The sequence below is a fragment of the Delphinapterus leucas genome, chromosome 2 (genome assembly GCF_059928025.1).
Source record: "Delphinapterus leucas isolate spDelLeu-1000000601 "Yukka" chromosome 2, BTC_Dleu_Yukka2, whole genome shotgun sequence".
Lineage (NCBI taxonomy): Eukaryota > Metazoa > Chordata > Mammalia > Artiodactyla > Monodontidae > Delphinapterus > Delphinapterus leucas.
Window position 1 is genome coordinate 11,502,106 of NC_143130.1, and position 27,031 is coordinate 11,529,136.

The 27,031-nt window shown below is 41.5% G+C and overlaps 1 protein-coding gene across 17 annotated transcripts in view; it reads right to left on the reverse strand.

The window, feature by feature from the left end:
• The window catches only part of KIAA1217 (KIAA1217 ortholog), a 324,087-nt gene that overhangs the window by 290,931 nt on the left and 6,125 nt on the right, over positions 1-27,031 (reverse strand). For 12 of the 17 annotated variants that reach the window (XM_089906415.1, XM_022580504.3, XM_022580507.3 and 9 more), the window contains exon 2: positions 23,083-23,366. In XM_089906415.1, the coding sequence (XP_089762541.1) occupies positions 23,083-23,366 (284 nt within the window). Of the gene's footprint in view, positions 1-1,443; positions 1,963-23,082; positions 23,367-27,031 lie in introns of those variants that run through there. The other 5 variants (XM_089906406.1, XM_089906409.1, XM_089906410.1 and 2 more) reach the window with 3 other exon arrangements.

Sequence of the window (27,031 nt, forward strand, 5' to 3'; positions counted from 1 at the left end):
CCACTGGGCTGTTATAATGATAAGATGAAGGAAAAGATGAAAACACTTTACAAACAGTCCAGGACCACAAAAGTAGTAAATAAAAACAATCGTCAACACGTGGAGCCTGTATTCTGAGAACTGTGCAATATATATTTTGTCATTTAATCCTCACCACGCCACAATTATCACTCCCATCCTATGGAGGAGAACACTGAGGCTTAAGGACATGAATTTACTTTGCTAAGGTTGCACAGGTAGGAGGTGGATTCAACACCCAGGCATTCTGATGTTAGGGGCAGAATTCTCTGCCACTCGAATTTTCTGCAATAACTGTGGTAAGCCAACCATTTAACATGAATATCAATGCAGATGCTAACCTACATTAGCTGATGGCCAAATTTCAGGAGGCTCTCATTCTCAGACATTAGTCAGTTTTTAAAATAGTTTAAATCCTGTCCACGTGCTCCTAAATAGTTTTGCTTTCAAAAGCCCAAATTCCCATTGCACTGGTTATCTTTATTCTTAACTGTGCTTTCACCTTATGCAGTGTATGAAAGAGAAAAAAAAAATGGGATTTTCATTGCCTTTTAAGCTTGGTGGACCTAACTACTCATATCGCACCCTGATGTCCCCAAACTAACCCCTTTAAGTCAACTTTGCAGACACACAGCTACCTTCGGCGATTGTTATCACATCCATATCTCCATATCGCAGGCAAGACTGTTTACGCAGTCTTGCTAGTAACTGATGCAAACAGAAAACCTCGTACCACCAAAGTAAGGTTTCCTTCTGAAAGCACGCTCAAAAGCTACTTTTATCAAGCATCCCCCCACCCTAGAAGGCTTTATCTGTCTTAGGATTCACAATTCCTGCTTCCCTCAAGTCCAGAAACTCTGATATCTCAAACAGGATATTTTTCTAGTCTTATAAAATGCCTCTGTGAGAAAAAATATACAGACACACTTAAAAAAAAGTGCAATGTTCATAAACCTGTTTCTGTAATATTCCACGGGTTGTATTTTTGGCATTTTGCAACTTGAAAATACAGAAATACACATAGTCCCAATTTCAGTTCTGTTCGAAGAGTTTAAAGAAAAAAAATTCAAAAGAGAGAAAGAAACCAACATCTGGGAATAATCCACAAATACATATAGTATCTCAATTCTCAGATCATCCTTCTAATCCTTACCTACGCATTTTTACAGCATTATTCACAGGGCAGAATCAGCATAACACATAATGCATCACTTGTTTTTCAGCTCTATTCAAAAATCTCAGTTCATTCAATAAAAAAGCCCTGAAAAAACAGCCCTGAAGCGTGAGCGCTCGAATATTCAGTGTGGGAAAGCCATGCTTATTGATTCAATGCTTCCTGCCAAGAGAACAATGCAGAGAAAGAGACCTCAATGTTTCCAAATAATTTTTGGCAATAACTCAGAAGAAAAAAAAAACCATATTTACCCATACCTGGAGCTCCACAGGTGAAGCGGCCGTTGAAGCAGAAAAATCTAATTCGGCTCCTGGAAGTTTTTGTCTCTAATGGACTCCGGGGTCATCCTTCCGAGCTGTCAGGTAAACCCCCCTCCATGTCTCTACTGTTTTCTTTTGCAGTTTTTCCCAGTGAAACTCTTTTGTCATTTGCATAAAAGCTACTTCCAGCCTATAGGACTTTTTGAGTAGCTACTTGTTAAATTGGCTGTCTTGACATGCTCTTTCAAGCAAGACATCATAAATCTCCACGGAAACCCTAACCCCACCTGCTTACATGCCAACGTTACCTGTCGGGCGAAGACTTAAACAATCATCTGAAATTGTTCATTAATGAAACCTTTTTAGGGGCTTTGGATCTCTGTACAGTATAATTTGTGCTGTTGGCAGAAACTCTGCCAAGAACGATGGCTTCATTTTCAAAGCCTGAGCTGTTTTGCAGAAAACAATGATCAAAATTATAGGCATTCGTTAATCTGCCCCTCCCTGTCCAACAATGCGCTTAATCGGTTGAAGAAAAACCTACAGTGGGCCATGTGCCTCTCTCTGCAGGATAAAGTTACGTTGAAAACTTGGGTTTTGAAAAACCTTCTATGAATACTTCTAAGGCTTTTCTACTCCACTCTCCAGCAACCCCCTTCCTGCTTTTTACCAGCAAAACTTGCAAAACAGGTTCTTTGCTGGAATGTGAGAGAGAGAGAGAGAGAGAGAGAGAGAGAGAGAGAGAGAGAGAGAGTGTGTGTGTGTGTCTGTTGTGCATTTTCTCTTGGCCTCTGTGTTTGCAGAGGTGGTAGGAGAAGGTGCTGAGAATTTTTTTAACTCTTTCCTAACATACATCTTTTGTACGTTTGTCCTAGTTTATATATGTTACCACAATAGCACTGAAATCCATGTTCTTGACTTTTCTTGGGAAGGGTCAATAGGCTCTAAGATATTCAATCCTTCTTTCATTCATCCACTTTTCACTATCCCAAATTTTATGGAGTCCCCAAATTTGTGCCCAATCCCTCTTGGTGACACTGGGCTCAGCACCTTTTCTTCTCACCTCTAAATTCACCCCAGACACACCGCATACCCCCCAAGTCCAAGATCCATGATGTTGAGGTACCAGAAAGGTTTGAATGGGACTTCCTCCAAATCTGTGAGAATTTATAATAATATTGTCAAATGGTTATCAAATGCCATCATGGAAAATTCTTCAGTGGGGCTGAGCAGGGAGCTGGGGAGCACCTGAAGGCAGCTTCCAGTAGCATCTACTATAACACTGCAGGGTCCTGGGAGCAGCAGGGGCTGAGGGTGCAGCCTGATCTCATCTGCCACAGCTCCTGCGACAGGCTCAACAGCTCTGTCCTCAAAGGTCAGAGAGCAAATACTAACCCCCCCACTACCGGGCCCTGTGCTGAAGCTGCCCAGGTATTTGCAGAGAGGGTCATAGGTAAAAGCACCATCTTCACAAACTCAGAATGGCTCTTTGCATGGAAGCAACAGTAGATGCTTTGGATCCCCAACCTTGACTCTTCTGAGAGTTTTGCATCACCATCCTTCACAGTCCACAGATGGGACATTACCTTCTAAGGGAACCGAGAACTACATGGGTTTAAGATAGCAGCCTGAGTTGGAACACTCCTCGGAGCCAAGGCTATGTCAGAGACTCAATTACTGCCTCTGTGAGATGGAAACACATCCAGATGAAGGCCATGCTCGTGCTTTACCCAGTGGGGCACAGACAGTGTGAAACAAACAAAAACAAGCAATAACCAGATCTAGGCTTTGTTCGGTGAAATTCAAAGATGGGGTGGAGGGCTTCCCTGGTGGCGCAGTGGTTGAGAGTCCGCCTGCCGATGCAGGGGACACGGGTTCATGCCCCGGTCCGGGAAGATCCCACATGCCGCGGAGCAGCTGGGCCCGTGAGCCATGGCCGCTGAGCCTGCGCGTCCGGAGCCTGTGCTCCGCAACGGGAGAGGCCGCAACAGTGAGAGGCCCGCGTACCGCAAAAATAAATAAATAAATAAAAATAAAAGATGGAGTGGAAGCTCTATTCAATTTTAGGGTTATTCCTCAAAGTTCCATTAGGGAGAGGAGCGTGGGAGAGTTGATGCAACCATCAGAGTGCTTATAAATTATGCCAGATCTTCCCTTTGGGTTATTTAGGAAATGACAATATCTCAGCTTTTACTTGCTGAATTCAAGCTTGGAAAAGAGAGGGAGAAGAGTCAGAATCTGAGAGTCAGGCAAGTGGAGACAGTCCCACAAATAACTCAGATGTGAAAGCCACTTTAGATTAACCCATTCATTCATCACTGACCGAAGACTCTGTAACCAAAACAATGACATCATTATGATATGTGACAATCTTGAACTATTTAGAGTGGGGAAAGTTTTGAGCAGTAATCTCGGCAGTAAGGACAACACACGTGAGGGCTGTGCAGAAAGGCCAAGATTTGCTGAAAGGTGACCAGTCCATTTCTGATTTTTCCTACCATCCCCCAAATGAGGAAACCATCAAGTAGGATGAAGCTTTAACAGCACTGCAGCATTGCGATTTGCCTAACAGCAACTTAGCACCACAGTAACCCAGTCAAAGCTCAATATATGCATACTCCTGGGATATTTTGTTTCTAAATTTAGCAACATTTTAGGTAGCCATGATGGACTTGGATGGCATATAAATTCTTTCTCTTGAATTTGTTTCATCAAACCTATTTTATAACAGACATAGAAAGCTGCTCACTGAAAAAGTCCATGGAAAGATAGGAACACAAATAACTGGGGAAAGACACTGGCTTTCACCACTGATGGCCTGAATTTTTGTTTCTTAAAAACATGAGTTGGAAGTGTCACGTAGAAAAGGAATACCACTTTGAGTAGAAAAAAAATAGTACTTTCATCATGAAAATAACCAATCTTTATGTCATTTAAGCCTCATAACAGTAGTATGATGCAAGAATGATGGATATCCCCATGCTGAGAAAGGGAAAGTGAGCCTAAGAGAGGTTAGATAATTTGAGTGATGGCTACTAAGTGTTGGAATCTCGGTTTGAATCCAGGCAGATCCAAGATTTGAATCCAAAACTCATGTGCTTGGTAATGCCCTGGCGGTCCAGTGGTTACGAATCCACGCTTCCAAGGCAGGGGACACGGGTTTGATCCCTGGTCGGGGAACTAAGATCCCGCAGGCTGTGTGGCGCAGACAAAAAAATAAAATAAAATAAAAAACAAAAAACCCCACCAAAACGCATGTGCTTAACCACCAGACACTGCTATCCCTAGTTTAATAAAATTCCTTGTAATTGACATGACACCATAAAACTTCTAGAAGAGAAGACAGGCAAAACATTCTGAAAAAAATTGTAGCAATATTTTCTTAGATCAGTCTCCCAAGGCAAAATAAGTAAAAGCAAAAATAAACAAATGGGACCCAGTCAAACTTACAAGCTTTTGCATAGCAAAGGAAACCATAAACAAAACAAAAAGACAATCTACAGATGTGGAGAAAATATTTGTAAATGATGTGACCATCAAGGGTTTAATTTCCAAAATATACAAACAGCTCATACAACTCAATGTCAAAAAACCCAAATAATCCAATCAAAAAATGGGCAGAAGACCAAAACAGACATTTCTCCAAAGAAGACATACAGATGGCCAACAGGCACATGACAAGATGTTCAACATCGCTAATTATTCGAGAAATGCAAATCAAAACTACAATGAGACGTCACCTCACGCTGGTCAGAATGGCCATCATCAAGAAGTCTAGAAACAATAAATGCTGCAGAGGGTGTGGAGAAAAGGCAACCCTCTTACACTGTTGGTGGGAATGTAAATTGGTATAGTCACTGTGGAAAACAGTGGAGGTTCCTTAAAAAACTAAAAAGAGAGCTGCCATATGATCCAGCAATCCCACTCCTGGGCATATATCTGGAAAATGTGAAAACTCTAATTTGAAAAGATACATGCACCCCAGTGTTCATAAACAGCTCTATTTACAATAGTCGAAACATGGAAGCAACATAAATGTCCATCAACAGATGAAGGATAAAGAAGATGTGGCACACACACACACAGACATACACACAATGGAATATTACTCAACTGTGAAAAAGAATGAAAATTTTGCCATTTGCAATAGCATGGATTGACCTTGAGATTATCATACTCAGTAAGTCAGACAGAGAAAGACAAATATATGATAACACTTAAATGTGGAATCTAAAAAGTAACACAAATGAACTTATTTACGAAACAGAAACAGACTCACAGACATAGAAAACAAACATATGGTTCCCAAAGAGGAAGCGGAGAGGGATAAATTAGGAGTATGAGATTAACAGATACACTCTACTGTATATAAAATAAACAACAAGGCCCTACTGTATAGCCCAGGGAACTATATTCATTATCTTATAATAACCTATAATGTAAAAGAGTCTGAAAAAAATATATACACATATTTATAACTGAATCCCTTTGCTGTACACCTGAAACTAACACAATATTGTAAATCAACTATGCTCCAATAAAATAATTTACTTATAATTGGAGATATTAAATAGTAACTAAACTAAGCTATGCTGAGAAGATTTATTTAGCAGACTAATCTGAAAATATATACAGCCGTCCCTTGTTATCCACCAGTGACTGGTTCCAGGACCTCCGCAGGTACCGAAATCTGCAGATGCTCAAGTGCCTTGTTCAAAATGCTGTAGTACAGTCAGCCCTCCATATCCACGGATGCAACGCCCGCAGATAAGGAATGTTGACTATACTGGATTGTAAAGGCAACACAGGCTCTCTGCACATCCTCTCATATATACCAAGTCAACAGCTGGTATGGGGGCTGGAACAGTCCAGACCGAGATGTTCCATCAGCATAGCAGCATCGGCGGAGCGGTGGCATTTGTTTAGCTTTGGGCTGTGTGGAGGCCTGCAAGGGCTTCATGGAACAGGATTAACATGTTACAGCTCGGGCTTCCCTGGTGGCGCAGTGGTTGGGAGTCTGCCTGCCGATGCAGGGGACACGGGTTCGTGCCCCGGTCCGGGAAGATCCCACATGCCGCGGAGCGGCTGGGCCCGTGAGCCATGGCCGCTGAGCCTGCGCGTCTGGAGCCTGTGCTCCGCAACGGGAGAGGCCACAACAGTGAGAGGCCTGCATACCGCAAAAAAAAAAAAAAAAACATGTTACAGCTCATAACCCTGGGACAAACAGAACCACTACGAAACAGATAAGGTTAACAAAACAGCAGGCTCTCAAAAAGCACCTTCAACCTGAAGTTCTGGTGTAAAGAAAAACTGACCAACATTCAAAAGAATAAAACAAGGATACATTTTGTAAATCAAGAGCACACTACAGAGTATCACCAAAAGCATAAGAACACTTGGATTTTTTAATGAAACAATGGAAACCAACTGTGGTAATTCCCTAATGCTAAGTCCTTGATCTGTGGCTCTGTTTTTGTTTTTAGATGTCATTTGCTTTAGAAATTATCCATTCACATTTAGTCAGCTTTTTCTATGGTACTGAGGTGATGATTAATTTTATGCGCCAACTTGGCTAGACTATGGTGCTCAGTTGTTTGGTCAAACAACTGTCTAGATGCTGCTGTGATGGTATTTTTAGATGTGATTAACATTTAAGTCAGCACACTTTTGAGTCAAGCAGATTGCCCTCCATAGTGTGGGTGGGCCTCATCCAATCAAAGCCTTTGCCTTAAGAGCAAAGACTTAGAGTTTCCAAAAAAGGAATTCTGCCTCAACACTGTAACACAGAAACCCTGCCTGAGTTTCCGGCCTGCCAATCTTGGACTCAAGGCAGCAACATCAACTCGCACCTGAATTTCCAACCTCCCAGCTTGCTCTACAGATTTCAAACTTATCACTCCCTACAACTGTGGCAGCCAAGTCCTTAAACTGAATCAGTCACTTTCTCTCATGCTCACTCTTGTTCTATCTCTAACCTATGGTTCTGTTTCTCTGGAGAACCGTAATAGAGCAGATACTGCCAATACGCTTCTGTCCAGTCTTGTTTCCTGGCTCAGGTCCTGGTCCTCTTCTATCTCCGACTGTGTAACAGTCATTTTCACTTGGAGCTCCTACCGTCATGTCAAGTGCGGTTTGTCGAAACTAAAACTTTTTTTTTTTTTTTTTTTGGCTGCGTTGGGTCTTCATTGCTGCATGCGGGCTTTCTCTAGTTGCGGTGAGCGGGGGTGACTCTTCATTGTGGTGCGTGGGCTTCTCATTGCGGTGGCTTCTCTTGTTGTGGAGCAGAGGCTCTAGGCGCATGGGCTTCAGTAGTCGTGGCACGCAAGCTCAGTAGTTGTGGCTCGTGGGCTCTAGAGTGCAGGCTTAGTAGTTGTGGTGCATGGGCTTAGTTGCTCCACGGCATGTGGGATCTTCCCGGACCAGGGCTCGAACCCGTGTCCCCTGCATTGGCAGGCGGATTCTTAACCACTGCACCACCAGAGAAGTCCCAAGACTAAAACTCGAGTAACTGTTTAGTATTAGTGAGTGTGAATGGTAATTTAATAAAGAATAAACATATTTGCTATCAAATTAAGATGAAGGAATATAATCAAGTCCATTGGTTATTACACTAGATATCAAAGGACTGAATTTTCCTATTAAAGACAAAGACTGATACATTAGGCTAAAGAAGCAAGCCAAGTTATATGTCATTTCTAATACATACTCATTAATAAAATTTGAAAATAGATGGGTAAAACATACCAGACAAATGCAAACAAGTTTAAAGCAAGAGTGACAATGTTAATATTAAGAAAAGTTAACCACACACTAAACAGAATGTAAAAAGACATAATTTAGGAAGAAGGACTAATCATCGCAAATTTGTTTGCAACAAATAAAACAACTAAAAAATTATAAAGCAAAAATTCTTAAGAATGCAAGAACAGGATAAAGATACAAGTATAGTGAGTGGTTTTATTATACTTTGTTTAAAACTGAATAGCAGTAGAATAACAAAATAAGGACTGAGAAGCAATGAGTGATAAAAACAACAAACCTAAAAAACAAACAAACAAACAAAACAACAACAAGAAACCTGACATATATATGTGCCTGCATGGGCATATATAAAAAACACAAAATAGGTAATTTTCCATGAATATTTATGGCACACTTACATTGACTGCATATTTGACTTTTCAAAAAAATGTTTTTTTAACAAATCCTTAAACAAATTTAAAGGTAGGAACTTTACAGACTGCATTTTCTGATCACATCCAGTGAAATTATAAATAAATAATGATAACCTCAACTACTTGGAAATGAAATATTCCTGGGCAATCCTTAAATAAAAGAGAAAAATCAAAACTGTAATTTTCACCTTTCTTTAAACAATGAAACAGAAAATATTTCATATAAAACTGTGGGACAGGGAATTCCCTGGTGGTCCAGCGGGTAGGACTCCACACTCTGACTGCCAGGGCCGGGATTCAATTCCTGGTCAGAGAACTAAGATCCTGAAAGCTGCACGGCACAGCCAAAAACAAAAAGAAAAACAAAACCAAAAATACCCCCCTGCAGGACATGGCCCAAGCTGGCGTCAGGAAATATTTGCCCTTAAATGCCTTCATTATTAAATAAGAAATACTAAAAATAAGTGAACTCAATACACATTCTAAGAAAGTATAAAAGACAATGATAACTTAAAAAACTAGGAAAAGGCGACTAAACTATAATAAAAGCTGAGAGTAACAAGATAGCAAACAATAATATGGAAAAGAAAAATGAATGCAAACTGATTCTTTTTTTTTTTTTTTTTTTCCGGTATGTGGGCCTCTCACTGTTGTGGCCCAAACTGATTCTTTGAAATAACAAATAAAGCAGGTAAACCCGAGAGTACACAAATGACATTTGTTCTCTAGAAGCCTGTATGGGCACTAAGCTGCCTGCTACTTAACCAGAAGTAAAACAGATGTTGTACAGAGCAGCTGGAGAAAGAATCACAGAGATGGGACAAGTACACGGCTGACTTGGAAGAGCGACGGTTCTCACACTTTTAATATTCAGCACTCTTTCGTATATGAGAATGTTCCGGTCTAACTTAAATGTTTAAAAGCTAAAAGGAAAGAAAGAAGGAACAAAGGAATGGGAAACGAGGGATAGAGGGAGGCAGAAGGACCCAAAAGATGGAATCCACCCACAATAATTACAGTACGTACACCTGTTCCTTTCTCAGGTACATCGCTACCTAAAGTATTACACCAACCACCTGCTCTCCCCTCAGCATCTCGGTGCTGTCCGAGTGGAACTGCTGACTGGCCCAGCGGTGGTCTCAGTAAGTACTCATGAAACAAAGTCCTCACACGTTCATTAACCCCTAAGTACCTCTTAGGTGCAAGCAGGAGATGGAGCGAAGCCTCTTACTTAACTGCAGTAAGTTGCACCTCCCTCCACACTCTGTCAAAATCAACACCTCGGTTCAAAGCTCCATCTGACAGCCCATAACATTAACTCACTCTTCACGATTCACCTTCACACCTGCGCAGGGTCTGAAAACCTCAGGTTAGGGCAAGGGAAGGAGAAAGAAAAGGCCAGACACGACAAAGATGCCGAGATGGGAATGCAAAATGAGGCTGGCGCAAAGCAGGGCCCTGCGAGGGCAAATCTGAGAGCCTTTCAAAAGGAAGACACTATAGAATTGTGCCGAAAATTCCACTGAGCTTCAGACCAGATCTTCCCCGCCATATTCCACCTCCAACATCAGATCCCAAGTGTTAACACTGGTGTCCTTTTCTCCCCATTCCTCTTGTGATAGTGGCTGTAACCTTCAATGGTACTCCTCTAGATATTCAGTGGGTCACACAATATGGATGGATGCAGGCAGCTTAGTGACTTGCACAAGGAGATGGCACAGGTGGGAGAAGAATGGGAACAAGAAACCAGGTTTTGGGGGGCCTCCCTGGGTGTTCCTGCCTTTCTGCTACACCGCTGCAGCTCTTCATACCTTCATCCTTCTCTAATGAGTCGCCAAGTCATTCTCATTTTTTCTTTTCTTTTTTTTAAAAATTTATTTATTTTTGGCTGCGTTGGGTCTTTGTTGCTGCACGTGGGCTTTCTCTAGTTGTGGCGAGCGGGGGTTACACTTCGTTGTGGTCCATGGGCTTCTCATTGCGGTGGCTTCTCTCGTTGCAGAGCGTGGGCTCTAGGCACAAGGGCTTCAGTAACTGTAGCACACAGGCTCAGAAGTTGTGGCTCTAGAGTGCAGGCTCAGTAGTTGTGGTGCACAGGCTCAGTTGCTCCATGGCATGTGGGATCCTCCCAGACCAGGGCTCAAACCCATGTCCCTTGAACTGGCAGGCAGATTCTTAGCCACCACGCCACCAGGGAAGTCCCCATTCTCATTTTTTCATTCGAATATCTGATGTGTCATCATCCTTCTATTCCGGCTGAGCACCATGCCTACTGCCACTACCTTGGACCTTATCACAGCCACCTGGACACTCCATCCGCTTCCAGCCAGCACCCAGGCTTTTCACATGGTCCTTCCTGCGTAGCACTGGAAAGCTAACCTTCAAACTTGGCTTTTATTCCAGTTCCCGGTTCAAGGCTATAGCGGTACCCTGTGTCTGCCATTCTGAGATTTCTGCCAGACATTCAAGGTCCAGTACAATCTGACTTCCCTTTACTTAACTCCACTGACCTCCCCCGGCTTGTCCAAATGGCACTCCCACGTCACTCAGACTGGCCTACTCATTGACTCACCAGGGAGCCACCTCCATTCTTGTCACATCACTGCCTCTCCTGGCCACTCCCCTCCATCAGAATGTCTCCACACCTTCATCATATCATTCAGACCATAATCTGTCAATAACTTTGCCATAGATATTTGCTGAATACCTACTATATACTGGGCATTGAGGAAATAGATAATTAGGACAGTCTCCTGTCGCCAAGACCCTCAATCATTCCATGAGACTCCATTCGACTTCTGATCTCCTGTATGAAATCTTCCCTCTCTGAAATCTCCCACTGCTCTGAATACAAGCTTTCTCATAACATTCCACCACTTTCTAACGTGTCCCATAAAACAAGAGTACCCAACAATAATTCTTCAGCAAACAGGTTTGGGAAACACTGCCTATTTCATTCCTCACCCACCTGCTCCCAAATCTCCCACCTGGGATTCACAATGCCTTCTGGCACATTAAAAGATCTGACAAGCCCTGCAGTGTAGAAATTCATTTAACTTTGGTTAACCAAGAATGTCCCCAAATTAGAAACTTTCTCCCCATTCCCGAAACAGCTATTAACAGCCCAGGGATCTAGGATTCTGTAGAACATACTTTTACAAAATGCTGGTCTCGATCATCGCCATTGAGAACGTACACTGTTTCGTGCTGCCCTAATGGCACTGGCCTTGACTTCCCCAGGAGAATGCTCTCCTTGATGAGAAGAGTTTTGACATGCATTCAACACCTGTTACAGCAGAGATACATTATCTCATGTAATAAGCGCCCCAACACTATTATCTCATTTCTATGGTTAAGAAAAAGCCTCAGGGAAATGGTCTGACTGGCCTGCAATCACACGGCTGAGTATCTTAGCATATATCAACTCACTCATATTGGATCCAAAAGTTGGTACTCTTTCCACTAAAGCGATGTACACTTGGCAGGGCAGGTACTGTGTTTTGTATTTTTTATATACTGCCCAATGCCAAGCTCATAGTGTAGGACCATGATAAGTAACAATTTGACTGAATTAATCCAAGAAAACCCTGCAGGGGGAAGGATGAATAATGGCGAAGAAGTGAGCTTGATGAGCGAGGAGAGTTAGGACAATTCAGACGTTCGCAATGTAACTTCTGCATCAATGTGTGGACTGCACCCCGCCGGTCTTTTTTGGATTCCTCAGTACCAAAATTTCCATCTAATTTGGTGGCAATTTTCTCTAGGTTTTACTGATTATCACTTTCCAGGTGTCTCCTGCCACTGCACAGCTCTACTTGGGTTTTTGACTTCCCCCAACTTTCCCACCTACTCCCAGGCACCCTTCAGCAGATTTTCCAGTCGAATCTTATTTGGATTCTTTTTTTTTTTTTTTTTTTCTTTGCAGAGCCCTTCTTAATATAGCACTGCTCTCAAAATGTGTTCTCCTGCTCTTCCTCAACACTAATTAAAATGAAAGCTAACGCGGGGGTTGGTGGCACCCAATTAAACATGGATCAAAAGCCATGCGCTATGAATGATCCCCATTCAGTATTCTTTCTCTCTTTTTCTGTATCCTGTATGATTAATGTAAACTCGATGTCAAGTTTACAAGTAAAAACTACACCCCCTTGAATTTAGTCTTTTTTTACTGAGTCCCCACCACACATCGTACTACGTAATATTCCAAATCTGCTGAAATACACCTCCCCCACCCTCTAAGCCACAGTGCAAACAATCAGTCTTCTGGGAAATACTTCCAGGCCAGCTCTTTCATCCGATTCCTTGAGTAGCATCATCTGTTAAGTGTCATAATGCTCCTTCTGCTTGTTTTTTTTACTGTTGTTTTCCATCACATCCAACTTTAGATGACTATTGTTTCCCTTTGACATATCTAATAGGATTTGAAATTTCTGAGAACAAGAAATTTTTTTATACTGATTCTTTCAGTCCTATCATATTCTTTATTCACAAGCCTCTGGTAGTTCATTAAATACATACTCACACATACACTAATATACATTCTCCAAATACACTGTGTAATCCCGTTATGACATGTGCTCCTTTCATCTGGAGGCACTGCTCTGGCAATAGAAACATTTTCTCAATTTTTACCTTTCTCAGATACACACCACGATTGATGCCATTGCTTCTCTTGTGCCAAATTCCTTTTCTTCCCCAAACTGATTAAAGGCTGATCTAATCAGGAGGCTGGTACTTCAGCCATTCTGGGATCACCACTAAATTTCTTACATATTGATGCTGGGCAAACTGCTCCCCCATTCCAGTCCTTCCTTATTTCTTCAATGTTTTGGAGTATCTTTGGATTCTGTCACTGATCAGAAAGATGGGATAATCTGGAGGGTAAGAGCAAGGCTCCCAAACCCAGGTAATAAGATTAAGTCCTGGTGCTGCTACCTACCTGCTGTGTCACTTTGGGCAAGATCTAACTGCTCTGTGCCATCTGTTAAGTAAAGTTCATAATAAATAGTGCCTACCCCACTGGGTTTGGGGGAGGATGGACTATACTTGTATGTGTAAAGAGCAACAGTGCCACAGTTTTGGCGGCTGCCGATAATATGTAGTCCTTGTAGGTCTTCTCCACTTTTCCACCACGATAAATAACAGCTGAGAAAACAGTGCTAAAGAAAACCTGAACGTTGAACTAAGATTCTCTCTACGTGCACGGCAGTCTGTGTAAGGGTACTTCTTCCCTCTTCCTGTTTTGACTTGGTATTATTATTTGCTCTGCATACGCTGTATTAGATTTCTTAACTGCCAAGAAGCTGTTTCCTTTTCCCTTAAGATTTAGGCAAGAAATTGGTCTGTAAACCCCAATTCAGTCATCAGTTTAAACAGTGAAATATGTTTCTGATGCTAAACATGGCTATTCTACCGTCATCTTCCACCTTGGATTAGGATAAAGTAATAGCTCTAAAGAGGAAATTCTTAGCTGGGGGGTCTATCTCCTTTACTATAACTTATAAGCTTTTCATTTGTTTATTTATTTATTTACAAAACATGTATAATTGTATAAAACCTATCCCCCTACAATGTTAGCCTTTTACCAGATCCCAAGCCCTCCACTACGTCTATGGTCTTAGTGTATCTTTAGTTCCCATTAGCCTTCCTTTCCAGGCTTTGCTGATACATTGATCCATGAATATCAATGCATATTTGTGAATTTTGAACACTTCACATATCTGGGTTGATCAGGGTTAAGACAAACGGGATAGACAAAAATGTGATTAATTTGGAGCTTTTCATACATGACAGAGGGACTACATCTATCCCCAAGGTATAAACTAATAGTCTGAAATCCATGGCATGAGGCATGACCCAATGTGATGGAAGTTCTGCTATGACACAATTAAATCCATCAAAAATAAATCTAAAGATGTCATTACATGGGGATTAAGAGAGACAAACCATTATGGATAAAAAAAGCTACGAGGATATACTGTACAACACAGGGAATATAACCAATATTTTATGATAACTATAAATGGAGTATAACCTTTAAAAATTGTGACTCACCGTCTTGTACACCTGTAACATATAATACTGTACATCGGGACTTCCCTGGCAGTCCAGTGGTTAGGACTCCATGCTTCCACTGCAGGGGGCACAGGTTGGATCCCTGGTCAGGTAACTAAGATTCCGAAAGCCACGCAGTGCGGCCAAAAAATATATATAGGGGACTTCCCCGGTGGCGCAGTGGTTAAGAATCCGCCTGCCAATGCAGAGGACACGGGTTCAATCCCTGGTGTGGGAAGATCCCACATGCCGTGGTGCAACTGGGCCCGTGCGCCACAACTACTGAGCCTGCACTCTAGAGCCCACAAGCCACAACTACTGAAGCCCACGCGCCTAGAGCCCATGCTCCGCAACAAGAGAAGCCACCACAATGAGAAGCCCATGCACTGCAATGAAGAGTTAGCCCCCACTCGCTGCAACTAGAGAAAGCCCGTGTGCAGCAACGAAGACCCAATGCAGCCAAAAATAAATAAATAAAATAAATAAATGTATTAAAAAAAACCCAAAAAACAAATATATATATATAGTACATTAACTATACTTGAATGAAAAAAGGTGCCATTACATGTAGATGTAAATATATGTTAATATATTTATATTACATATAAATGTGATTGATCCTAGCGTACAGATAGGCATCAAGTGTTATGTACAACAAAGTAGATAAAGCCATTCATTACATTTGGGAAAGCTAATATAAGGAAATGGGGGTGGGGGAGGATTTCTTTCTTAAACTAAATTCCACAGCCAAAATCTGCATAAACCAAATATCCCTGTAGGTGCTAGAACCAAGATGCTGTGGTGAAGGGAAGTGACAGATGCCACTTCTGGGCCAACATATTTAAGAGTCTGTGCGGAACCATTGGCTCTCTCTTTCCCTGTCACGGTGACTTGGAATCCATGTGTTAAGATGGCATCACCACACCATGGATATAGCCTGAATCACAAAGTCACTGCAAGGACAGCTTCTCTGGAGAGGTGTGCAAATAACTGACTTTGTGTGCATGAGAAATAAAACATCCTTGTGTCATATCACAAAAAACCTACAGGGTTTACTTGTTATGCAGCATAATCAAGACCATCCTGATTAACACGTCAGTTGTAAGGTATACCTCTCCTCTTGGCTCCTTTCTCTTTATAACTCCCATTTGAATGGGGCCAGCCAGCTACTGAAAGCTAGCACGCAAGGGGGAAAAGTCAGCAGAGGTAACCTGCACCATCGTCTGTGATTTGTGACATCAAACGCCTTCCCCACAATAATATGTTACTTGCTTTGCCCTAAAATCGTGTTACCCTCATTCTTCGTCTGGGAGGCACACAGCACAGCCCTTGAAATCACAGGCTCTCTGCAACTGGCAGTATTTTGATCTGGTAACACTGCCTCCTCTCATCTATGAACTTGGCTTTTCATCCAGAAAGTTTCCTCTACTGAAGGTAAGGTCAAGATCATATAAATTGTTGGTAGAACACTTTCCTTTTAAAAAACTATTTCACTTTCTACATTCTGTGTATACTTCACAGAAACATTCCATAGATCCTTATAATTTCCTTGTTTTTTGCAAGACGGAGGTTTTTTGGGGGTTTTTTTCCCCCTCTTTCTTTCCATTGTTGATACCCTTGATTGTTCTCAGTGAGTTACTAAGGAACAGGAGTAAGAATGCCTTCATTCTACCACCTGGAAATGGTGCTCACTTCTTTTTTTTTTTCCTGCGGTACACGGGCCTCTCACTGTTGTGGCTTCTCCCGTTGTGGAGCACAGGCTCCGGACGCGCAGGCTCAGCGGCCATGGCTCACGGGCCTAGACACTCCGCGGCATGTGAGATCCTCCCGGACCGGGGCACAAACCCGTGTCCCCTGCATCAGCAGGCGGACTCTAAACCACTGCGCCACCAGGGAAGCCCCAACAGTGCTCATTTCTTAATACCTGCTCTTCTGATTCAAATGCAGTTAAGACTTCTCTTGTCTTCTGTCTTTAACTGTGTTATTTTCATGATTCTTGACAAAATCAGTTATATACCATCGGAAAAGGAGATGTCAGTCAAAGGAATGGATGTTTATTTTTTAACTGATGTAGAGTTGATTTACAATATTGTGTTAGTATCTGGTGTACAGCAAAGTGATTCAGTTATATATATATGTTTTTTCAGATTATTTTCCATTATAGGTTATTATAAGATATTGAATATAGTTCCCTGTGCTATACAGTAAATCCTTGTTGCTTATCTATTTTACGTACAGTAGCTTGTATCTGTTAATCCCATACTCCTAACTTATCCCTCCTCTCCTTCGGTAAACAAAAGTTTGTTTTCTATGTCTGTGAGTCTGTTTCTGTTTTGTATATAGATTCATTTGTATTATTTTTTAGATTCCACATATAAGTGATATCACATGATATTTGTCTTTCTGTCTGACTTACTTCACTTAGTGTGATAATCTCTAGGTCCATCCATATTGCTGCAGATGGCATTATTTCATTCTTCTTTATGGCTGAGTAATATTCCATTGCATATATATATACCACATCTTAAACCAACTGACTGTTGATGGCCACTCTGGTTGTTTCCATGCCTTAGCTATTGTAAACAGTGCTGCTATGAACATTGGGGTGCATTTATCTTTTCAAATTAGAGTTTTTGTCTTTTCCTATGTATGCCCAGGAGTGGGATTGCTAGATCATATGGTAGCTCTATTTTCAGTTTTTTAAGGAAACTCCATACTGTCTTCCATAGTGGAGGAAGGGATAATGTTGAGCTTGAACTTGAAACTCTAGTTCCAAGTTCCATAGTACAGCTCTTCACTAATGGATAAAGTTCTTTAGAGGCTGTTTAAAAGACTAGCATGAACTAGAACTTGAGATGGTTCTGAGTAAACAGACTGATAGATATCTCCCTTATCTTCACTTCCACAGTTGGCAGCATAATTACATGCAAGCTCCAGATATGCTGGACTACATACAGTAGACAGCAGAAGTGGTGCCCAACTCACCAGGCACTGGGAAAACAGCTCTAGTGTCATTTCCACATGGACACACAAGAGAGACACTAGGGAGACCTGAGGGGTACTCAGGGACAGCAACAGGTTGGACAAAATGCCTCCTGGACTTATGGACCCCATTTCAGATACTGTCATTGTTCATGTGCTTATCTCCTTATTTTGACCCTCCACAATGTTCACGTTAAAGGAAAATAACCTTTATAGCTCTCTCACTCTTTGTACTAAATGGAAGAACACATTAGACTTTTAAGTTAAAATGTACAGTGGTCCCTGGGAGCCATGGGGGATTGGATCCAGTACCCCCTTCGGATACCAAAATCCAAAGGTGCTCAAGTCCCTTACACAAAATGGCATAGTATTAGCATATAACCTATGTACATCCTCCCATATACTATAAATCATCTAGGTCACATAATACCTAACACAACAGAATGTTATATAAATAGTTGTAAGTATAATGCAAAGGCTATAGAAGTAGTTGCCAGAGCTCAGCAAATTCAAGTTTTGCTTTTTGGAACTTTCTGGAATTTTTCTTTCCCAATATTTTCTATCTGTGCTTGGTTGAATCCAAGGATGTGAAACCCGCAGATACGGAGGTCCGACTGTGTTCCTCTTTCCTCCAAAGATTTGACCACATTAGATACAAGAATACACATAAACTAATACTCTGTAGAATACTATATACCTAGTTAGTTAAATAGAAATTCTGTGTGTAACTAGGAATAAGGACTGAATAAGGACTGAAAAATTATTGAGACTAGGAGTGGACAGCTGGCTTCTGTAGGAGAGAGGCCAGTTGGACATCTGTTTCTTCACTAGAAAAGACATGAAAGAAGAGCACCTCCAAACTGTAGAGTGACACAGTGACGATGACCGAGAGAGATGGCTGAACTACAGACCTTTCTGAACTCAGAGCTATTTCAAAAAAGTAACTTTCTGTCAAGGCAAAATATATACTGGAATCTATTTTCTATGGTTATCTCATATGCTCGGGAATTGAATAAGATTTCTCTTTTTAAAGAAATGGCAATGGAATAAATGTCTCTATTGCCTGACCCACTGTGAGCTACATAATTTGTTATCAAAACTTTAGAAAAATGAAAGGCAGAGGAAGCAAACACCAAGGTCAATAACAAACGGAGAGACCACAGACTTGGGAAATTCAGACCCTGGCTGACCTGCTGGCTTCTTGACTTGAGGGAAATTGTTTGGCCTTCCTTAGCTTCTTAGCCTCAGTCCCTTCTGACTGACCAAACTGTCATCAATCTCTTTACCCCTGGATTCCCCACCGCTATCTGTACCAAACAAATGGTACCTGTCACATTCTAATTGTATTAGAAATATTCACTCATTCATTTGTTCATTCAACAAAAATTAATCATGCCTAATTTCGGTTGTGTGCTCCCATAAATGCTGACTTCACAAAGGTGATTCAGACAAAGTTCTTGCTCCAAAAGCATATTTTAGATGGGAGAAGAAACAAGTAAAAGCACAATAAAGGCATGATTAGATGCTACGATACAGGTACTGCAAGATGCTATGACCAGCTCAGCAGGTGTGACATTTAGGCTGGATCTGGAAAGATTAGTCTCTGCATGTGAATGCCTCATTTCTTTTACTGACTTGAAGGCAGGGGCCATGTCTCTTTGTCTGTATTTCTCACAATGCCTTTTCCATGGTAGGTGCCAAATAAATATATATGGGATGCATAAGTGAAAGAAATCCAAATTGGAAGCTTTTAATGAAGGAAAAATACGAGCGAATTTCAGAAATGTAACAAAATTGTGCTCTGACAATGGGAAAAATTAACTCCTTCAGGTACTCAAATATGTGTTGATAAAAAAGTGAAATGACTTTAAACACTAATTTGAAAATAAGAGCCTCCGAGGCTCTTCTTTTGGACATTACAAATCAGAATACTGTAATGCTAAGAGCTGCCACTGAAACAGGAAGAGAATCCATCATTTTCTTTCTCAATACTCTGTGATATAGGTATTATCTTCCCTTGACAAATGAGGTAACTGAAACAGAAAGATTAAGTCATTAGCTCCAAATCATGCAAGGAGCATATGGTGGAGACTGGATTCCAACCCAGTCCTGCCTGACCCCAGAGCCAAGCCTTTTCGCTGCCAGATGATGCAGCTTCACAGCCTGACTGCCTCACAGGAGTCTGCTGGGGAGTCAGTAAAGATTCTGTCTACTATTATGCAGATAAGCTCTATCCGGCAATACTATCACCTGCATTTTTTAAAGATAGTAGAAGAGAGTAAAGGAAACCTTTGTGCTTTTCAATAATTTAGACAGAAGAAAATTCTTGACTGACTTATTTTCAAAGTCTCCAGTATAAGTTTTCAACCAGGAATCTTCCAAGTGTTTGAATTCATATTTCAAAACATAAGGCGTGCTCTGATTCTCCTGATGTTTGATACCAAGGAATTAGAACATGGATTCCCTCAGCACCAAGATATTTCATGTATAGTACTGGATACAGCATTTTCGTCACGTTATCCTTGACTTCTCTCACTGGCACTCTTCTCACTAAGGCCACTTTTCTGGGAAGCAACCAAGAAAACAGCCACCAGAAGAGTCTGTGGTGTTTAGAAACTCCCTATCTGGAAAGTGCATCAGACTTGTGATATTTGCATTCCTCCTTACGGCGGTCACGTGATCTTCCTGTAAAGGAAGCCTGGAATAATCCATTGTCAGAAGGTCAGGGAGGAGCAAAGCGTGTTCTGGAGAAGAGGACAGGAAAGAGGAAATGGGCGGTAGGAGAAAAAGAATGAGAAAGACAGAAGGTGAAGTGCTGCCTATAGGAATTTCCTAGGTCGTCACCTAAGCTTATCTCTAAGGTTTACAGTGCTGATTAAGGTTCCTTTGCAACACAGCAGCAGAAGGAAAAACGTACACACAGATCCACGCACCACAACCTTTCCCCTTTTGGATAGTCAGCTTGGAATTCATCTCAAATTACCCAACGAAGGGGCAGCTGACCAGCCGTGGCCAGACTACATTATGGCGGAGATGCAAGTGACAGGAGATTGGAGCTTGAGGCCACTCAGCCACATTCATTACTGTCTTTTGACACCATCGCCCTTTACAACCTTCAGGTTATTTTTAGGCTCCCCATATAATAACTTTATCCAAAGCCATCATCATCATGGTAGTAGCAACAATTATGACATCACAAATAATAACAGTTACAGCAATTGAAAAAATTTTTAAATGGAAAATTTACCACTTTTGACAGACTAATTTCTATATTTCTCTGCAAAATAATACATTTTAACTTCAAAAATATACATTTGCCTTCCTCACTCAACACAAATCAACTCTCTAGCCTCCTTCACCCAGATCGCTGTCCCTATAGCCTCTTTCTCTCTCTGTCTCTTTGTCTCTCTCTCTCTCTCTCACTCACACACACACACACACACACACACACCACGTCCCTTACACCTCATACACAGACCATACTATCTGCTCTATACGCAATGATTTTCAACTAATAGAACAGTGGAATAAACAAGGATTTAGACTTAACTGGATTCAAATTCCAACTTTTCTTTAGCAAATTGTATAATCGTAACTGTCCTGAGTTTCCTCAATCTGAAGAGCACTGGATAAAGCATGATGCCTCATATATTATGCCACAGAGAGAGGCACAAACTCCATTAATTAAATGGAGAGTGTCCAACTGTTGATAGAAAACAGAGGTATTTTTGTTATATGTCAACTATATCTCAATAAAACTGGGATGGGGAGATAAATTTAAAAAATAAATAAATAGAAATAAAAGAAAATAGGGGTATTTTCTATATATGCTTGAAATGAAGATGGCCATCCTTTTCTTATTTACTGAAGAATTAATCTGCTCATCTCAAGTACATCAACCCGGATTCATCTTTTGTTTCTCTTCTTCTGGGCCTACTGCCTCTTGGGAATGTGAACTTTTCAACATACAGTTCATGAGGCATATTACACATTTTTAGGGACTCTGATGAAGATTTCATAGAAGAGAAGCTTCCATTTAAAGGGGCACAGGAGATTGAGGATAAAGTATAGATTTAAATTACTCAGGCTGGTGCCAATCTCCATTTCCACGGATGATCAAAAGCCGAGTTAGACATCGCTTTTGTAACTAACTGGCGAGAGAGCAGACTTAAAACACAGAGCTTGTCTGTCTACCTGTCTCTCTACTAATTTCGATTAGTGTCGAAATCAATAACAGCCTGCCCTTGTCCCGACCAGTCCTATGGCTAAGTGTGCTCGGCTTCCATTACCATGGTCTCCATCCGCAGATGGAGACGCCTATCTGTGAGGGGTACAGAGGAGGGTGGCCCCCCCATCTCCTGTAACCCCAAACCCACGCTGTCTGCTAACAAGCAACTATACACACAGCCAAGAAACAAAAGCATCCCGAGTCACAGTCGGGTGGTATCTGTATGGTTGTCAAGATAACCTGAGAAAACACATAGCTGATGACAGCAGAAAGCCAAGCGCGCGAAAGGAAAACATCTCCGATTAGAAGAGAGAAAAGAGCAGAAAACAAAACCCTAATGTCAGCTTTTTAAGGAAAAGGGGTTTATCACAAGTCTACCCCTTTGCATGCTCTGTTTTAGCCTGAAAAATCTATGTACGTATGTGTGCATGTATTCATTCATCCACTGTGCCTAGCACTCAGTGCTACCGGGGTACACATTAGTTGGTCCCGTGCTTTACTCAGTGAAGTGATACCTGTGCATTGCCTGCACTTTACATGTATTTGTGGTTGAAGCTGGGACGCTCTTTTAGGGGAACTGCATATCCTCCGGATCTCTCTTCTCTCACCTCCGGTTCTCTGACTGTTGCTGATAAAGAGGGCTAAGCCGTCAGGTCAAACCAATCTGCCTCCTTCCCATAACCCCCCAAAGAGATCTGGGACAACGCAACAGTGGGCACAATCCACTCAACTATTTGTTTCCCCTTTAAACTGAAGGTCTTTACTTTCCCTCATGTTCATTAAAGAATGAGCTTTGCACGGGGAGGGGGAATCGGATGAAGGTGGTCAAAAGGTACACACTTCCAGTCATAAAATAAATAAGTTCTCGGGATGTAAAGTAAACATGATAAATGTCATAACACTGTTGTAGGTTATATATGAAAGCTGTTTAGAGAGTAAACCCTAAGAGTTCTCATCACAAGGAAGAAAATTGTTTTTCTATTTCTTTCATTTTGTATCTAAATGAGATGATAGATGTTCACTCAATGTTCTGTGATAATCATTTCGTGATGAATGTAAGTCAAATCATTATGCTGTATACTTTAAATGTACAGTGCCACAGACTAATTATATCTCAATAAAAGTGGAAGAAGAAGAAGAAACAAAAAAAAAAGAATGAGCTCTGCAGAGTGAAATGGCACCATATATTTGTACCTGGTCTCTCAGCCTCTCTTGGTGGCCCATGATGGCTGTGGCATGATGGGGGTATTTCTGCTTTAGATGTTCTAGGAAAGCTTCTCTCTTACGATCCATCTCTGATGTTTGCATTCCCAGTATTTCTTTGGAACTTCGAGGTCCACCTAGAGTGTGTCTCCTTGGGATGTTTCGGGAAGATTTGGAAGCTGAAACGCGACTGTTTCCATTAGAAAGGCGTTCCTTGGTTCTGCGACATTCTGCATCTTCTAAGGATGCTACCTGCGAATTGCTCTTTCCTTGTTCTGAAAAACAAAAAAGATACAGCTCACAATTAATGATTTCACACTAGAAATCTCATCTACAGAGCACCAAGAGCATTTGGAGCAGCTGTTAAAACATGAATGCAACTTAGCACATTTGTGCGTGTGTGTGTGTGTTTGTGTGTGTGTGTGTGTGGCAAGAAGGGGAGCAAATCAACAATCGAAAGAAATATGCAAAACTGCACTTTAGAAATCAAGATGTTGCAGCAAAAACTCTACAATTTCTGACTCTTTCCCTGAGGTTATTCAAAAACGAGAACCCCTGGTCGGACTAGTTTGCAGGCAATTTGGGTTAACACTTCACCTTCATCTGTAATTACAGAAAAGTTAACTTCTATGATTCTGATTATTTCTTTATTTTTAAACACAGTTTCACCCTGGTAACAGGATTTTTTATATTTTTATAATCTGAAGGTGGTTTCTGAAACATCTGTTTTATCTCCAAGACCAAAAATAGCCGTTATAATCATGGACACGTGAACCACTTGAAAATTCAATTTCTCCCTGTTATCACAAACCAAGCAAGCCGAAGAATATTGTTACAGGTAATAATCGAGGGGAGGTAAAGGCTTAGACACGTTTTACTTGAAACAGACTTTATCTGAAATATTCAATGAAAAGGGAAGAGAGATGGTGCATTTTGAAGGTCCTGATCCAGACACCTGGCCTCTGAGCTGGCCAGGTAGGAACAAGTGATTCCTACTTAGAACTGAGCAACTGAGGCCGGCAATGACCATGCATAGCGAATCTCCACTCATTCTCAACGGATGGCAAATGGAGTGTCAGGTTTGAATATTCCAGTTAACTGAGAAAGAGGAGTTACTTCCTTTTTTTTTTTTTAATGAATTTATTTATTTATTTTTGGCTGTGTTGGGTCTTCATTGCTTCGTGTGGTCTTTCTGTAGTTGCGGCGAGTGGGGGCTACTCTTCGCTGCAGTGCGCAGGCTTTTCATTGCGGTGGCTTCTCTTGTTGCGGAGCACAGGCTCTAGGCATGCGGGCTTCAGTAGTTGTGGCACATGGGCTCAGTAGCTGTGGCTCACAGGCTCTAGAGCGCAGGCTCACTAGTTGTGGCGCATGGGCCTAGTTGCTCCGCGGCATGTGGGATCTTCCTGGACCAGGGCTCAAACCCATGTTCCCTACAATGGCAGGCGGATTCTTAACCACTGCGCCACCAGGGAAGTCCCAGGAGTTACTTCTTAAAAAAAAACACCAAAACAAAACAGAACAAAAAACAGAATAGGGAGAGAGAGTAATAAGCATTCTGAAGTACTTGAGAAGCTTGCAAGTTCTCTTCATGGAGAGCAGCTCATATACAGTAACACAGACGCAGGCAGAGTAAGGTATCCTCGTCCACTGAATTCCCTGGAAAAGCACAGGGCTGGGTCTCAGGAGTCCTGCCTTTAATCCTAGACTCAGGACAAACGATGGGACCTCTCTCAGCCTCACTGTCTTCATTAATAAAATAAGCATGGTTGAACTGGTATTAGATATGCAAATTTAAATCTTTTAAATACTCTCTATTTGTTAATTTTTTAATTATTTTTTGGCTGTGCCACACCACGCAGCATGTGGGATCCCAGGTCCCCGACCAGGGACTGAACTCGCGCCCCCTGCCTTTGAAGCACGGGGTCTTAACCACTGGACTGCCAAGGAAGTCCCATTTTTTAATTTAAAAAAATTTTTTACTATAAATATACTCTAAATTATTTTTAAAAAATGAGTTTCCAATTTAAGAGTGTATTTGCTAATTATCTTTAAAAATTAAGTACAGAAAATACACCCAATATTTAAGAGTTTTAGGATAGAGTCTCAGAGAACTAAATCTTGACACCAGTGATATAAACCAACACGTGTCCAGAGTTTACACGTAAACTAGCTCCTCCAGAGGCAATGACACCAATACAGTTTCCCTCTTCTTTACCTAGAAATGCTCGTGTCTAGAACTGTAGGTACAACAGCCTTGCTTAGGCACAGAAAATACTGTAATCTCTGGCTCTTTGTCCTGCTCCAGTTTTTCACCCCTAGATGTGTGTTCTGGGAATAATTCTTCTCGTTTACCCTTCACTTCTCATTACGTGGCTAATTACAGCATCTCCATCAGATACTGATGAAGAAAGGGAAGGAAAAAAAAATAGCCCAATTAGTTCATTCTCCTTTTCATTAGTTTCAGCAGTACGTTTAGAAGGGGGAGAAGACAGAACTATTGGATTAAAAGACATTGAAAAAAAACAAATAAATAAAAAGGCTCTGGGACTCAGTATGAAACCAGGGAGGCTCAAATCACTCCTGAAATAATGGAATTGAAATCTGGAAGAATGGGTGGAAATGGTTCCCTTTTTCTTCAAACGATGAGAAGAAGAGTCTTCCACTGAAAATCACCTTGAACATGGGAGCACCTCAAGTTACGCAATTATTGAGTGAAGTATTTTTTTCAACAGGGAAGGGGATGGCGGTAGGAATTACACAGAAGCCCTGAGTACTAGGCCCTGCTCCACTGCCAACTCTACATGTGGTTTTAGCCAAGCCGTCTGGTGTCTGTCTGTCTTGATTTCCTACCTACAAAATGGAGAGTGCGATAACATTACCTGTGCTATTGATACTGCAGGATCAATAAGAAAATTGTGAGAAGAGAACGCGACTGTTTATTATGAGCTTTCATGCATGTGTTTCTTTGGAATTTCCCTTAGCACCCAGCCCATGCTAATCATTAGTAAGCATCCAATAAAGACCTTTGGGTTGGAAAAAAAACAAAAGATATTGGGAGATTAACTATAATTCCATTCACTTAGTTTACCTTCTCATTATATGGGCTCACGTGATGGCTACCTTATTTGTGGTTTCTTCTCTAACAACCCAGAGGTAATAGGATCTACGGGATAAAGCCAGGTGCAGAAAATGCCGTATCTCAGGTTGGTAAATATGTGGGCAATCTGAAGAGGTTCAGCCTTATCTTTTTGAGTGAGTGTGTGCATGTGAGTTTTGTATTAGCCAAAATTGTTATATATGTGATATAACACAGCTGACTTCCAAATGGATTTTTACGATTACTTCTTTTTTCTTTTTTCTTTTTTTTTTTTTTTTTGACCGTACCGCACAGCTTGTGGGGTCTTAGTTCCCCAACCAGGGATTGAACCTGTGCCCCCTGCATTGGAAGCACGGAGTCCTAACCACTGGACCGCCAGGAAATGCCCTTGATTACTTTTGACATCATGAAAATAATATATTTGAAAAGTCATCCAGGACAGCTAGATTAATTAGCAGGATGGAATCGCTGGAAAGGTGATTTCTTCACCTGGACATAACACACAAGTATCCACATACACCCATAAGGATAAACACTCCTGTTCTTCAACTACCAACAAGGGCAGAAAGTTCCATTCGGCCTCGCTTTGCCACACAGACTCACAAGAACCATTCTGTTTCATCTCAGGATCCTCAGAAGGGGTCGAAACTGCCAGAACAGCAATCCCTTGGAGACTGAAAAGAGTTTTGCACGTTCTTTGAGATAAATTGGGAAAGGAGCAGGGAGGGGCAGAGCTGGAGTTCAGAGTCCATCTGTCAACATCCACTTTTGAGCAGCCCCCAACTCTGCGACCCTCCAAGCCCCACCCTTCCTAACACTGCCCACTAAGAAGGTCACGTCAGT